We start from the raw sequence: 13999 nt of genomic DNA, 5'->3' as shown, positions 1-13999 counted from the left end.
TTCAAGTAGTTGGGCAGCCACTGCAGCAGGGCAGAATTCACAATTGTCAGCACAATAGATTACCATGGGGAGATTATCTACAACAGAACAGCTTTGAAAATAGACACTCCTAAGTCCTGGTATTGTTTATGTCAGACAAATAGAAAGTGATGCTGTTTCTATTCACTTGACTGTCAGTGTATTTCCATGGAAATGGAAGGGGAATTCATGTTTGGAAATGCTTCACAAAGTCAGTGACCTCAATAACTTAGGTCTTGGAGTGTCTTTGTTGCAGGGCATGGAGAGTGTGAGGCAGGCAAATGCCAGTGCTTCAGGGGCTGGGAAGGGGATCGGTGCCAGTGCCCAACAGCATCTGCCCAGCACTGTGTCAGTCCAAAAGGCCAAGTGTGTAGTGGAAGAGGCACATGTGTGTGTGGCAGGTGTGAGTGCACCGATCCCAGGAGCATCGGCCGCTTCTGTGAACATTGTCCCACATGTCACACAGCCTGCAATGAAAACTGGTATGTGTTTCCTGATTCCAAATATACATAAAGCAGTCCTTCATTATAGTCATGTTCGACCTTTTCTATTTTGCCTACCTTAACCTAAAAGCAGGATCTTCTCCAGATAAATTGTTATCATCACGCTAAAAAAGAACTGAATGAGGAATTTAGGAATTAGAAGACTTAGATTCCAATCTTTGGCCATGCATGAAAATTTATCTAGGTATTCACTGCCTTTTTTGAAATAGGTTTTTTTTTTTAAAGAATAATATTCAGTGTTCATAAAGGTTCATTTTTTTTTCCCCAGTTTTTTTGAGATATAATTGACATATAACCTCATGTAAGTTTAAGATGTACGATGTGATGATTTAGGGGCTGCCTGCTTCCCAACTTACTATTAATTAGCTGTTTAATCTAGGGCAAGATTTTTTAAATTCTTTGTGCCTCAGTTTTGTGATATTAAAAGTGAGGATAATAATAATACTGTGGTATAATTCTGTGAGATAATTAAATTAGATGTTCATGCAAAATATACCTAAACCTTTGTACTTGGTGCATAGTAATCATAGAATAAATGTTAGCTGTTATTATTGTTTTATTTTTATTCTTTTAAAGATAAAAAGTGGTGGCTACGAAGCATTCTAGAAAGAAGTGATGGATAAGGGAAAGGTGATGTTAAATAATGGTGGCATTGTTGTTTTGTGCCAATAATTAATTTTCCAATAACAATTTGAGTCCTGCTCAAAGACCACTACTCAGAATATCACTGTGCCTTACAATTTGTTTTATTCAATTTTTAAAAAGACATTCTCAAGTAAAATTTTTTAAATTATACACTGTAGGTTATGTAACACACTAGGAAGATAACGATGGAGTGATGGAGGTATTTCTAATGAACCCAACCAAAATTTGAACTGTATGTTCATTGCTAAATTTTTCTAGTAGTATCATAATATTCATCTTCTAAAACATCTGTGCTAGCTGGTTTTGTTTTTGATTTTGCAGTGAGAGTATCTTATTCATTTCCTAGAGATTTTCTTCTCAGTACAGAAAAATCATTATGTTAATTTTATACATTAAAATATTTTAAGTGGTTAGAATGTAACTTTGCCATGATATTAAATTCAGCCAAGATTACAAATAAATGTCATAGTCTTCTTTCCCCGTTTTACAATTCTGCTGTCCTAAAGCAGTACCCTATTTTATTTTTTACAGAAAATACTATAGGCTACAACCTTTTAAAAAATTAAATGTTTTCACTTCTGTTTCCCCTTACAGGAATTGTATGCAATGCCTTCACCCTCACAATCTGTCTCAAGCTATACTTGATCGGTGTAAAACCTCATGTACTCTCAAGGAACAGCATTATGTGGACCAAACATCAGGTAAACAAAAGGTTAATAATCAAAGTACTGAAGAGTATCTGTAGAGAATCATATTCCCCAAAAAGGCTCATAATCAACCATCCTAAAGAAAGAACTAACTGCTTCAATGTTTTCAACCTCCAAGAAATAGTGCTCTATAAAACCAGCTGAGGATATTTGCCATGGTATGGCTGAATTGCTAGATCTCCCACCTAACAATTAAACTACCATCTCAACTACCCAGCTAAATTCGCATGCTGTGCACCTCCATGGAAGTATACCAAACAGATTTTCTAGAGAGACCTCAGTGAGCCAAGAATAGGAGTTTCCTAGGTAGAGTCCATTTCACCCTTAGAGACAAGGTCTATGGAGCCATCATTACCCTTCACAATCCAAACTTGTTTCCAGTTATAACCTTCCTCATGTCAAACGAACATTTATTTTCATGTTTCAGGTGATGCCAAAAAATTCTAAGTAGCAATGATTTAATTTTGCAAAGTACATAATTTCAAAAGGGCCATTCCTCCCTGATAATTTTCATTCTGATATAAATATAATTTAGGGGTGAATGAATATAAAGGTGACACAGTGGAAAGGGTATGGAAATTTTAGTCTGAAGACCTTAGCTTAAGGCATGTCTCCTGACACTAGTAGCTAAGAAATATCAGCCCTCTTACAAAATTTCACTGAGCCTCAGTTTCCTCATCTGTAAAATGGAGATAATAATACTAACCTCAAAGAGTTGTGTGGATTAAATGAGCCAGTGAACATGAAAAAACTTTTTCAGTTAAAAGATGATATATGAATGGAAGAAACATGTGAAAGCTGAGTTCAAAGATCATTTTGGACAAAAGTTCATTAGAACTCAAAAGCCAGCACCCCCATTTTGTTCAGGTTTAAGGTGTTAAACTATATAAGAATTAGAAATGAAGCTTGAAATTATGTATTCATTAAAATGTTCCTACTGCTACTACTATTTCTAGTCTTTCCTCTAACCTGTAAGAATAATTCCAGGTCTTAAAGAGATTGCACAGGAGAATAAACTTTCTCCAGAGTTTTGTTTCCCTCTCCCCTCACATCCACACTAATCTTAGCCCATAATAAATTTGGCTTTGAAAAGAGCCCATGTGCTGCCAGCTGGGGCTGCAGCAATCACACCCCAAAGCCAAGTGCCTTTTCTAATAAATAAAGCTCTTATTGTCAACACGTACTTTATTATGTTAAGGAAACAAACCTATTCTGACCTAAGTGTGGTTACAAAAACTATTCCCTTAAAGCTCCTTAGGAAAAGCCCTTGCTTGACCTAAACTAAGAAAAGAGGCATGGCCAGGGCTAAATTTTTGGCTCCCCAAATTTTGAAATTTAAAAATGCATGCAGATTTGAGTCCCAAAAATGTCCATTAGAAATATTTGTAAAATGTATTAGTAGCTAGGGGGCTACCCTCCCCTTCACAACTATTGTGCAAGGAGAGGGAAAGGGCATTTGTTAGCCACCTCTATTATCTATCCACTTGATCACACTTAAAGGGTGTTCTTTTGGTCTTTCTGGCTAAGCTCCTACTAGGCAAGAAGCCATTAAGTGAGATCAAGCCACGTGCCACCTTAGCTGATTAAGTATTCTAAGTCAGCCAAGGGAAATGAAAGGCATGCATGTCACAAACCTGGGCACCACCAAGGGTACCACTTTTGAACAGAGCATCTTGGATTCTCTCTGCATGTGAGACTATAACAAAGGGAGACTTGCACTTGCATCTGGTGCTTCTATTCCAGTTAGTAGTCCTCCAGCCTCCTTTTAGCATTTCTTTCAAGGAACCTTATCACTATGACCAAGAGAAAACTGGGCTCTAAGTCTTCCCACTTAGAGAAGAGCCCCTGCCCTTGTTACTGAATTCTTGGCGTATTCAAGAGAAATGCTTGGTCATCCCTGGGATTTCAGACACAAATCACTCATGACTGACTGTTCTTCTAAGCCTTGGCAGGTCCCCTCCCAAAAGGCATTCTCAAGGAGACCTTCAGACAGTTAGGTGAAGTCCCCAAAGTCTGGAGGATGCACGGAAAACACATGCTTCTTTAGGCCAGGAGGTAATTTTGTGAGTGTGGGGCAGCTGGTGAGTTCTGTGGAGTACTTGTGTATTATGCAACCATGTTCCTCTTAGATTAGGGTAATACCTCTGGCAGCCACAGAGCCTGCAGATTTTCCAACTAGAGTTTGCCAAAGGTCTAGGGCTAAAACAGAGACCTAGAATGCCCCTCCTCTTAATGTAGCATTTCCTTTTCCAGCTAGTAATTATCTGTTCTTGAAAAAAAAAAAGCAGAATTTTTAGAAGCAAAATAGGATAGATGTGGTTAACAGACAAGTAAAAAATAAATTAATAACAATTGAGGAAAGAGATTTGGGTATTGTCCCAAATTATACACTCCCATTTCCTGGAGAAGCTATGTGTAATAATAATGAAAACTTACACTGCAGTTTCAAAGGAAATATTTATTCATCTATTAAAGTAGTACTGATTTTAGCTTCTGCAGATGTTTACTTTATTTTCCATTACTGATGTGTAACAAATGAGGAGTAAGCATAACAAGAAAAACATACGTTAATGCACAGAGCTGTTAAATAATTTTTTAAATCCTATTTTCCACTTAGTGATCCACACCACACCAAAATACTGTCCCTCTCTCTGTCATGGATAAAATTATATTTGGTTAAGGGATTTGGACATATTCCAGTTAGTTCAAATAAAGAATCAAGCTGCAAAGAAATAATCTTATTGAATACCTTAATTGTGGCTACTCTCCAAAAGAGAGTTTTCTGTTGAAAAGATTTGAATAATAAATGTGTAATAATAATTAGTTTACTTCTTGAATCAACAATGGCAGTCCTCTATTTTGAAAATGTAGATTTGCAAATATCTCTGATCCTACTGAGATGATGAACACTATTTACTTCTAACATTATTGTTAGAACCTTTTGATTTACTCATTCCAGTTTTTTAAACCATTTATTCGTTTGCTTCTTTACAGAATGTTTCTCTAGCCCAAGCTACTTGAGGATATTTTTCATCATCTTCATAGTTACATTCTTGATTGGGTTGCTTAAAGTCCTTATTATTAGACAGGTGATACTACAATGGAATAGTAATAAAGTTAAGTCCTCGGCAGATTACAGGGTGTCAGCCTCAAAAAAGGTCAGTGAATTCTAAAACAGAAATACTTTCAGTATGTTTTTGTCTACTTTCAATATTTAGGCACTTAATTAATGATATTTCTTCTCCATCAAGGACAAGTTGATTCTGCAAGGTGTTTGCACAAGAGCAGTAACCTACCGACGTGAGAAACCTGAAGAAATAAAAATGGACATTAGCAAATTAAACACTCATGAAACTTTCAGGTGCAACTTCTAAAAAGATAAAAAAGTACTTTATGGGAAACTGGATTTTTAATGATCGCTCCTAAAAATTATTATTATAAAATAATAATTTTATAAGTCACAGGAGGAGATAAATTTTCTAGATCATGCCAGTTGCTGGTTGTCCACTCGAATGAAGACTGACAAGCATCCTCATCATCATGTGACTCACACTGCTGCTGAATTCTTCAGAGAAAAATGTGTCTTACTACTGTTTGATACTAGTATCATTGTAGCACTTTACTGTAATATATAACTTATTTAGATCAGCATAGAATGTAGATCATCTGAAGAGCACTGATTACACTTTACAGATACCCGCCATTTCTACACTTCCCAGAGAGACAATGCTGTGAGATAGTTTTGGCATTGTGTCACTACAAGGGTACAGTAATCCCTGCAACAAACATGCAGATGAAAAAATAATATGGCAGTTATACTAATGTTGCCAAACACTTTAACAATTGGCAGTGAATAGACAAGAACAGATAGATAAGTAAATGATTAGTGTTTCACTCATTCAAGAGATGAACAGATAAAACCTTAATCTTGAGGGATATTGCTTTTGAAACTAGTTTCATGCATGTGTGTTTGTTTTCTTCTTTTACAAGATGGATATTAATTCTAACATGCTTTCCTCTTCGCCTTTATATTTTGGTTTTCTTTCTTACAGGATAAGTTTATATAATGTCACAGATGACTGGATTAAATAAGTGCTAAGTTACTACTGCCATAAAACCTAATAATAATACAATGTCACTTTATTAGAATACTTTTAAAAGCCAAACATTTAATAAGGGACACTTCAAGTAAATCAAAATTTGAACAGCTTTGTTGTGTGCAGATGTGGAGTTTTATATCTTCTTACCTGGTAAACTGGATGGATTTTTTCACCATTTCATTTGTCTAATCATCAGGTTGAAATTCACGAGATATTTAGAAACTCTGTGGAGTTTCTAAGCAAAGTGCCACACTTTTGAGTCTTCTCCAATATTTATTCCAAGTAGATAGTAGCATTTTTCAAATTAAAAGCTAAATTAAGCTATATTAGTTTTGCCCTTCAATGCAGTCTAAGGACATTCTTTCTTTGAATCACCTCAACCTTACTCACCAGAATTCTAAAAGTACACAATTGGAGGAGGATAGACAATATCTTAGAAATAAGCTAATTCACTCTTGTACTTAGTCAGAGAACTGAGGCTCAGCAAGTTTAAATGATTTCTCAAAAACCCCTAAGTGACCAAGTGGCAACATTCAAAGAGAACTATTTTCTTATTGCCAGGCCAGTGTTCACTGAACAATGTCATACTACCTCTTAAATCTTTAAAATAATCAATTGGCAAGTATTTTTAGATGTGATTTACTGAAGTCTTAAGTATAAGAAAATTTCAAAACAAAGCAGAAAAGAGTAATTCAAACAGAATTGTCCATGGTTGGCTTCCAGTCTATCTGCTAATCAGCTTCTAAGAGACTGCAAAATAGCCTAACTAGAGAGAAGTCCATTCACACCATAGCCTGTGTGAACGGCGCCCCCTGGAGTTGTGCAGTGCTCCGTGCTCAGCCAGAGAGCTTGATACAGACAGAGGCCATGAACTTTTATCCTCCCCAACAGGAACTTCCTCACAATTACCATATCCTTACAGACTTATTCAGTCTGATTTTATTGGCTAGAAGTCCAACAGTCCTGTATGCAGTACAGAGCTTTGCCTATGACAACTAAGGAATTTATTTTAAATTCCTTTAAAATGTCTTCTTATAATCAGCTTCCCAGACTTTCTGTCTTCCAGCACTTGAGTTAAAGTGCCAGATATTTGCATTTCGATGAAGACTAAATCCCACTCCATATTCTACCCTAAAGAGGATTTAAAAACATATAATAAGTTGTTCTGCAGCCAACAAACACAATAACTCCATCAGCTGTCCCCTGCAGCCAAGCAATTATGATGCTAGCTTGAACTGTATGTCTTTCCCCAAATGAGAAATAAGCAGCATTGACATAATTCAGTACTGTGACTCACTTATGTAAAATACCTTTGATCACCAAGGATAATGCAAAACTTTTTGAAGCATGCCTGTCACAGCATCCTTTTTAAAAAAGAAAATAAATGGATATTTGACAGCCCCCAAAAAGGAAAAAGTGGAAAATATCCATTCAGTGAAATGCTGAAAATTTTAAAACATTTAAAAATTTTAAAACATTATGATGTTCATAAGCTAATTTCTATGTGGGCTGAGTTATCCAAAATAGCATAATAAAATGAAATTCTTAAAATAAAGGGATATATATTCTGACACTCTCACTAGTTTGCACTAATTTATAGTGGAACAAGGCTCTTCTCATAGGAAGGGACAAACTTTCTGATAGGCAGTTCAATGCTAGATGATGACTGCAGTTACGCTTGTGATGTCTTGTGTTTTCCTTTTTTACTTAAAGGTCTAATTCTTAAAAGATTTTAGAGCTTACATTTACTTGAATAATTGACATTTTCCTTGTGAGAAAAGAATTAATATTTGACTAGCTAGAATTAATTAAAAGTTAAGGGAAACAGGGTATTCTTAGATTAAATAATTTATGTAAATAAAGCCTATTTTCAACTAATATGAACACAGGAGCCTTTTGAGATTCACTGATATTAAACACGAGTTATGAAACTTTAAATGATTAACAAAGTTAAGAACTTCAACAACACTTTTGGTACGACAGCATTTCTGTGCCCTAAAGTATTTCATGATTTAGAAATGTGCCATATATGCACTACAATATAACTGTATGCATTTTACTTCTCTGGGGATATCTTTACACTGCAGTGTACATGCATTTATAAGCATCTGATATCTTTTTTTGAAATTTATTAATATTTATGAAGTCTCAGACATTCTCTGAAACACTCAGAAATTCACTAAAACTCTGATTATGTCCTAAATGTTTAATTTAGCTTTGGTTTATAAAGATAAAAAAAAAATCTAAGGTTAAACAGAATAGATTTCTCTGGAGGCAAATTTTTCAAAATTCAAAATTAAAATTAGTGGATGCATCAGATGCAACACTTCACTAAAGAATAAATTTCAAAATTTTTTAATATACACTTAATATCTATTGAAGATATTCTTATGTATGACAATGGGCATCTATAAGATGTTGAAATATGATTATGATGGACTATGAAAATTTTTCTCCTTAGAATTATGTTCCTCCTGTTACCTGATATAGTAAGTTAAACTCAATGGCTTTTCCTTCTTTTCCTTACTCCTGTTCTTTTCTATTCATTTTTCCTAAGAGAGTGCCCCAAAACTTCAAGCTCAATAAGCCTAATTGTGAAAAATAACTGACTGTAATGGTATAATGAAGTTCTTCATTTCCATACATCTCTTAATGATTTTAAAAGTTATTTGAATCTATGCACCTGAACAAAGACCCATTAAAAATGAAGAATTTTAAATTTTTACAACTGTTCGACTTCTTTCAATTTTAAAGGATTTGAGATCTATATATTTTAATAAAAGTATCAAGTGAAACACAACCACTTGGGAGTTCAATCATGTGCATATTATATTGTTTTATTTACTCTTAACATTTAATTTACAACTATCCTTATTTATATCGACCTTAAGAACTCCACTTCATGCAATGCAAACTGAGATATATTTTGAAAGAAATATAAAACTAGCATTCTTTCAGATCATTTCCCTTTTCTCTTATAATTCCTCAATGGTAAATTTATTATGGGTAACTAATTATACATGTTCATATTTCATTAATTCTAAGACATCCACTTTTTAATTTAACATCTCTAAAATGTATCTTACAGTTGTTGACCTCTTAATGCAGTGTTTGAAGTTTTGCTTAAATAAACATTATATTAATTTATCTTTAACCAAATGTTCATGGGTATAGGGCCATTCATTTTTGTATAAATATTTAATAACACATTTATGATAACATGTGAAGTCAGTTTTCAGTACATCTGGATCACATACAACTCAACATGGAGCCTAACCATCTGATTATGAGTTCAAATCCTGTAGACCTTTAGGTTATAAAAGCTCTTTCAGCCTCCTACTTATGCTTTATGCTAGTGGCTACAATTTCAGCGAACCCTAACCTAACTGACAAGAATGAGTGAGTTTCTCCCAGGTTTGTTAACAAATTTTTATTCTTTCTATTACTTCCTAAAGAATACTTGCATATGATCATCTCACTTTTAGACAGAATTAACTGGAAAAATATTACATAAAACCATCAGATTTAGATTTTGCATATTTAGGTTTTGCAGCATCTTGTATGTTGTATGTCAATGATAGGAGAAAAATATATAACCAATCAGTGTTGTAGGAAAACTTTCCTTTCAAGTTCTCTTACATTTTTATTCTTTATCATTTCTGTTCTTTTGTTTGACTTTTTTCTTTGGCTCTGATAAATTCACCTTAAGCCCATGTAACAACTGTCATAAAACTGCATATTTAAATTATTTGACTTATATGAAACAATTGTTCAGCTATCTGGGCAGCTGTTAATGAAATACCTGAGAGTAATAACACTACTCTTTTATCTACCTGGATTACTTTTTCCCACAAAAATTTACCTTTGTAAGGTAATTCTATTAATCAGGTTTCTAACCTCCATAACCTATTTCAGTTAAAATCATCTAATCCAACAATAAAAAAACCCAAAACACTGCAGTCATCAAGGATGGAAATTGTATGACTTGTGTAAAAAATCTTTACTAACGTTACACTGTACAACAGATAAATGTGATTTTGATAACAATTCCACACAATAAGTATGGCACATAGATTTTATTAATATTGAATATAAAATATTTTAATTCTAAATTAAAATAAAATATAAATTTGCACATATTAATACAGAAATTCATTTGGTGTATATTTAACATAACTTTAAAACCATTTTACATTTACCAGCTACTTCATTAAAGTTTTTTAAATGTCTGCAAAAAAAGTAGAAATGTTTTTAAATTTCAGTAATATAACCTATGTGTTTCATTTAAGTCCTGCCTTTGTAAAAAAAAAATTTTTAATATAGAGTGTATTTTTAAATTAAAATATTTGAATATAAAATAGTTCTAAGAAAGAAACTATTTCTCATTAAGCAAGTTTCTTATTATTTCTGGCTTTGAATTATACATAAATTTAAATTGCCTTAAATGACATAGAAGATTGGGGAATATGATGATTTCACATTGTATACTATGAGCCTGTTCATATAATTCTGATTGACTACTAACTTTGGTTTATGTATTTATTAAAGAGCTGACACTGTAGTTTGTTGAGATGTTTATTTTTATAACAGAGCTTATAACAGTTATGACAAGGCATTTAATTAATGCATCATTCTGTTTAAAAGTAGGTGTTAACCAATATGAAATTCTATGTTTTAAAATAAAAATGTAAAGATCTAAGTATGCACAGAATGCTTCTTTATTTCTTATTGTGTGCTACATGACTCTCAGCACTGCCAGACAATAGTACATTGTCACACAAGGAAATGCAATAACATTCATACATGGTCATTGGTAGAGGACATTACATAATTCCAAAAAGCTACTACTTCTGGAAAACTGTAGAGCCAATGATAAAGATGTGAGGCCATCCTAATTACTCTATTTCCCTTCAATAGCCACCCAATGGTGAAAGCAGAAGGAATATCCTAATTACAAAAACTGAAAAATTAGCTAAAAGACAAACTGGGCTTTTTCTAGCAGACAAAGGCTTCTACCATCACCCTGATACAAACATATCATGTTCATAATCTTCAACTGCACATTCTCCAGAGCCATATTTAAACAAGTGAAATTTATGGAGTACCCTTGTGTTGTGATTTTCCTTTATTTAATCTAGTGGAAAAACTAAAGCAGATGAGGGAGCACACTGAAAGTTAAATAAGATATGCAGACAGATTTCCTGTCCTTAAGGAGTTTTAATAGTTTGAAGGAAAGGATATGTGTAGCATACTATAGATAAAAGGGTTTCACTGGAGAGATCAGATGGAAGCTATCAGGAGGTTTAACAAGGCCTTTGTTTTTGAGGATTCATCCCAGTTGGGTTTGGGCTACAGTCTTTCAGGCTCAGAATACTGATTTTGTTATGAGTGTTGTTTGGCCCCATTTTCCCCTTCCCTCTTTAGCAATAGGACCCACACCCTGAGTTTGAATAGAGCACACAGCTGAGACTTAACTACCCAGACTCCTTTGCAGCTAAATGTGGTTACAGGACTAAATGTTGGCCAGTGGGGCAGATGCGAGAGGAACCCAGGATCTCACTTCCCCTTTCCATGTTTTTGCTATCTCGACCACTAGTGGTGTCTTGGCAAAGGAAACCCTGTGCTGAAATATTCAGAGCTTCCCCTTCAGCCAAGAACTGCTCTCCTCAACTGAACCCTGGTAGGGAAACAATCTGTTTAGCTAAACCATTGCATTTGATGGTATAGCAGATATTTTGTACTCTAATGATGTGTTATTTATATAATTGTCTTACTCCTCAGCGATAATAAATACCATTTCTGTCAATTTTTCAAATAAGGAAAACAACACACATAGAGGTTAAGCACCGTGTATAAATGAACGCAGCCAGTAGGTGGCCAAGGCCGGATTCATAGGAAGATCTGTTTTTCATTCCATAAATGACTGATCATATGTTTTATGAGGATAGATTTTTACTAGGTTAATTAGTTTTACTAGTTTAACTATGTCCTTATGAACCAAAAAAAGGTGCAATAAAGTTGAGGAGCTAATATATGTGCAGAAACACTACACAGGAAGAAGTGAATGGAACTTAAAAATGAAAAACAAAATGTTAAGTGCACTCAGATGCTGTAACTAGACTGGAGCAGTCCATGGAGGATAGCATTTGGCCTACGCCTTGCAGGAAAGGTAAGTGTAGCCATGCAGAAAAGCAAGGTCATGGAGAGGTAAGGGAATAGTAAAGTAGAAAAGGGTGGGGATTCCATCCAAGAACATTGAAATCTTGTTGAGATGCAGCACTGGATACTGAAAAACAGTAACCTACAGGTTCTAGTCTATGGAAAGCCTGCTTTCCTGACTAAGAAGTTTGAACTTTGGTTACTAGGAAAAAGCAAGCCCTGAAGTTTTTGCACAGAAAAGTGGTATTACTGGAACTATACATGGTTTGGAATATACTAACATAAACTAAATATAACTTTTAATTAAACATTAATTTTATCCCCTCTAACACTAAATATAAATACCACTTAATAATGTTAAATATTTAATTCTATTAAATGCCATTTAATAATAAATTTAAATACTATTTAATACTAATGTAAAAGAAACTGAAGTATACAAAAGCAGAAAAATTTGAAAATCCAACTTCCTAACCGCAATCACTTTCATATGTAGGCATATTTTCACTTTATTTTTCTATGCACTTTATAGCTTATTATGCAGATAACACATATTTGTGGTAAAACATCTAAAAATACCTTGACATTAAAATTAAAATAAATATTACTCCAATCCAACCACTCAGAGTTGACCATTGCCATATATTATGTGTGCGTGTGTTTGTAACTAAGAAAGAAATATGCTATTAATAGTATGGTATAAAGATATTTTTTCTTCGAAAACATTTCAAACATTTTTCCATGTCAAGATTTAAACTATAGTTTTACTAGGTGAATATAATCCCATCCAAGAATGTGCCACAATCATAGCTCTGTGTTCAATGACAAAAAGAATGAGCAAGAAATGATACCAAATATAAAACAATGGTCAACAACTTTAGTATTCAATAGGAGGAGACTGGTTAAGTAAACTGTTTTTGAATGGGAGAGATTTGCACATTTATAATGGCAGAGGAGAGGGAACCAGTGCAGAGAGAAATGTTTATATTGGGATGGTTTGTATTGGTCTAAGGTACAATAGGGGAGCATTTCAAATTATGACAAAGTGGAATCAGTGAAATGAGCTTAGAGAATTTTCGTGAGGAAATAAAGATTTAGACAAAAGTACAAAGGGAGGGAATAAGAGCTACTGCTACAAGGAAAATTAGAGAGAACTTGGAGATTGGCTAGATACAGGTGATAAGGAAAGAATTTAGTTGAACAGAATTCTAATGCCAACTCTGAAAGTCACTACAAACTTCTACCCAAATTGGATAAAACTCCCAATCTGGTCTCACAAACCACATTGTTCTTGCCAGTCCATGACTTTTAGACTAAATTCTAACTTCATCAAAATATTTGGCCAGACAAAACCAAAGCTGCAAATTTTTAAACCATGTCAATGGTCATGCTTTCAGTACTACCAAAATAAGCCTAAGCGCAAGATAAGCAGTATCTCCTTTTAACCTAGTTATTTATATATGAATATTTTGATCATAATCAGAAGTAGTGGTGGGCTGCACAAGAAAAACAAATGGCACCTTGGCTTCCAACTTGGCAATCCTATTTAGCACTTACTTGGACTGGTGCATTATTTCGTACTCAGGGCCCAGTGCTGTTTAGACTTTTTCCAATGAATTGCTTAAAGGTCATAAAAAACTATCTGTCTATAGTGGTGAGAGGAAAACTCTTTCTTTATTGGGCTTTGTCATACTTTGTGCGGTTTTTCCATTGTTATGAGTACAAAATACATTCTAACCATCATTAAAGTCATGAGAGATAATTATCCATTTAAGAAAATCTTAATTTGCCATTAACATTTTTAAAAATATTTTCCCTTATTAAATTAAGAATAATCTATAGGTCCGTGGTTTTCAAAGGGTAGTTC

The 13999-nt window shown here is 34.0% G+C and overlaps 2 protein-coding genes across 4 annotated transcripts in view; one reads left to right on the top strand and one right to left on the bottom strand.

Annotated features, from left to right (window-relative positions):
• Positions 1-10656, top strand: part of ITGB8 (integrin subunit beta 8) — a 98287-nt gene extending 87631 nt beyond the window's left edge. Inside the window, exons 10-13 of one of the 3 annotated variants that reach the window (XM_079932440.1) lie at positions 275-500; positions 1761-1867; positions 4868-5031; positions 5125-10656. In XM_079932440.1, coding sequence (XP_079788566.1) covers positions 275-500; positions 1761-1867; positions 4868-5031; positions 5125-5247 — 620 coding nt within the window. In that variant the 3' untranslated portion in view covers positions 5248-10656. Of the gene's footprint in view, positions 1-274; positions 501-1760; positions 1868-3816; positions 4733-4867; positions 5032-5124 lie in introns of those variants that run through there. The other 2 variants (XM_079932438.1, XM_079932439.1) reach the window with 2 other exon arrangements.
• Positions 1-13999, bottom strand: part of MACC1 (MET transcriptional regulator MACC1) — a 439721-nt gene that overhangs the window by 269370 nt on the left and 156352 nt on the right.

This window comes from Stenella coeruleoalba (assembly GCF_951394435.1).
Source record: "Stenella coeruleoalba genome assembly, chromosome: 9".
NCBI classification, from domain to species: domain Eukaryota; kingdom Metazoa; phylum Chordata; class Mammalia; order Artiodactyla; family Delphinidae; genus Stenella; species Stenella coeruleoalba.
The sequence above is the reverse complement of the archived record's forward strand: the minus strand, read 5'-3'. Positions and strand labels throughout refer to the sequence as shown.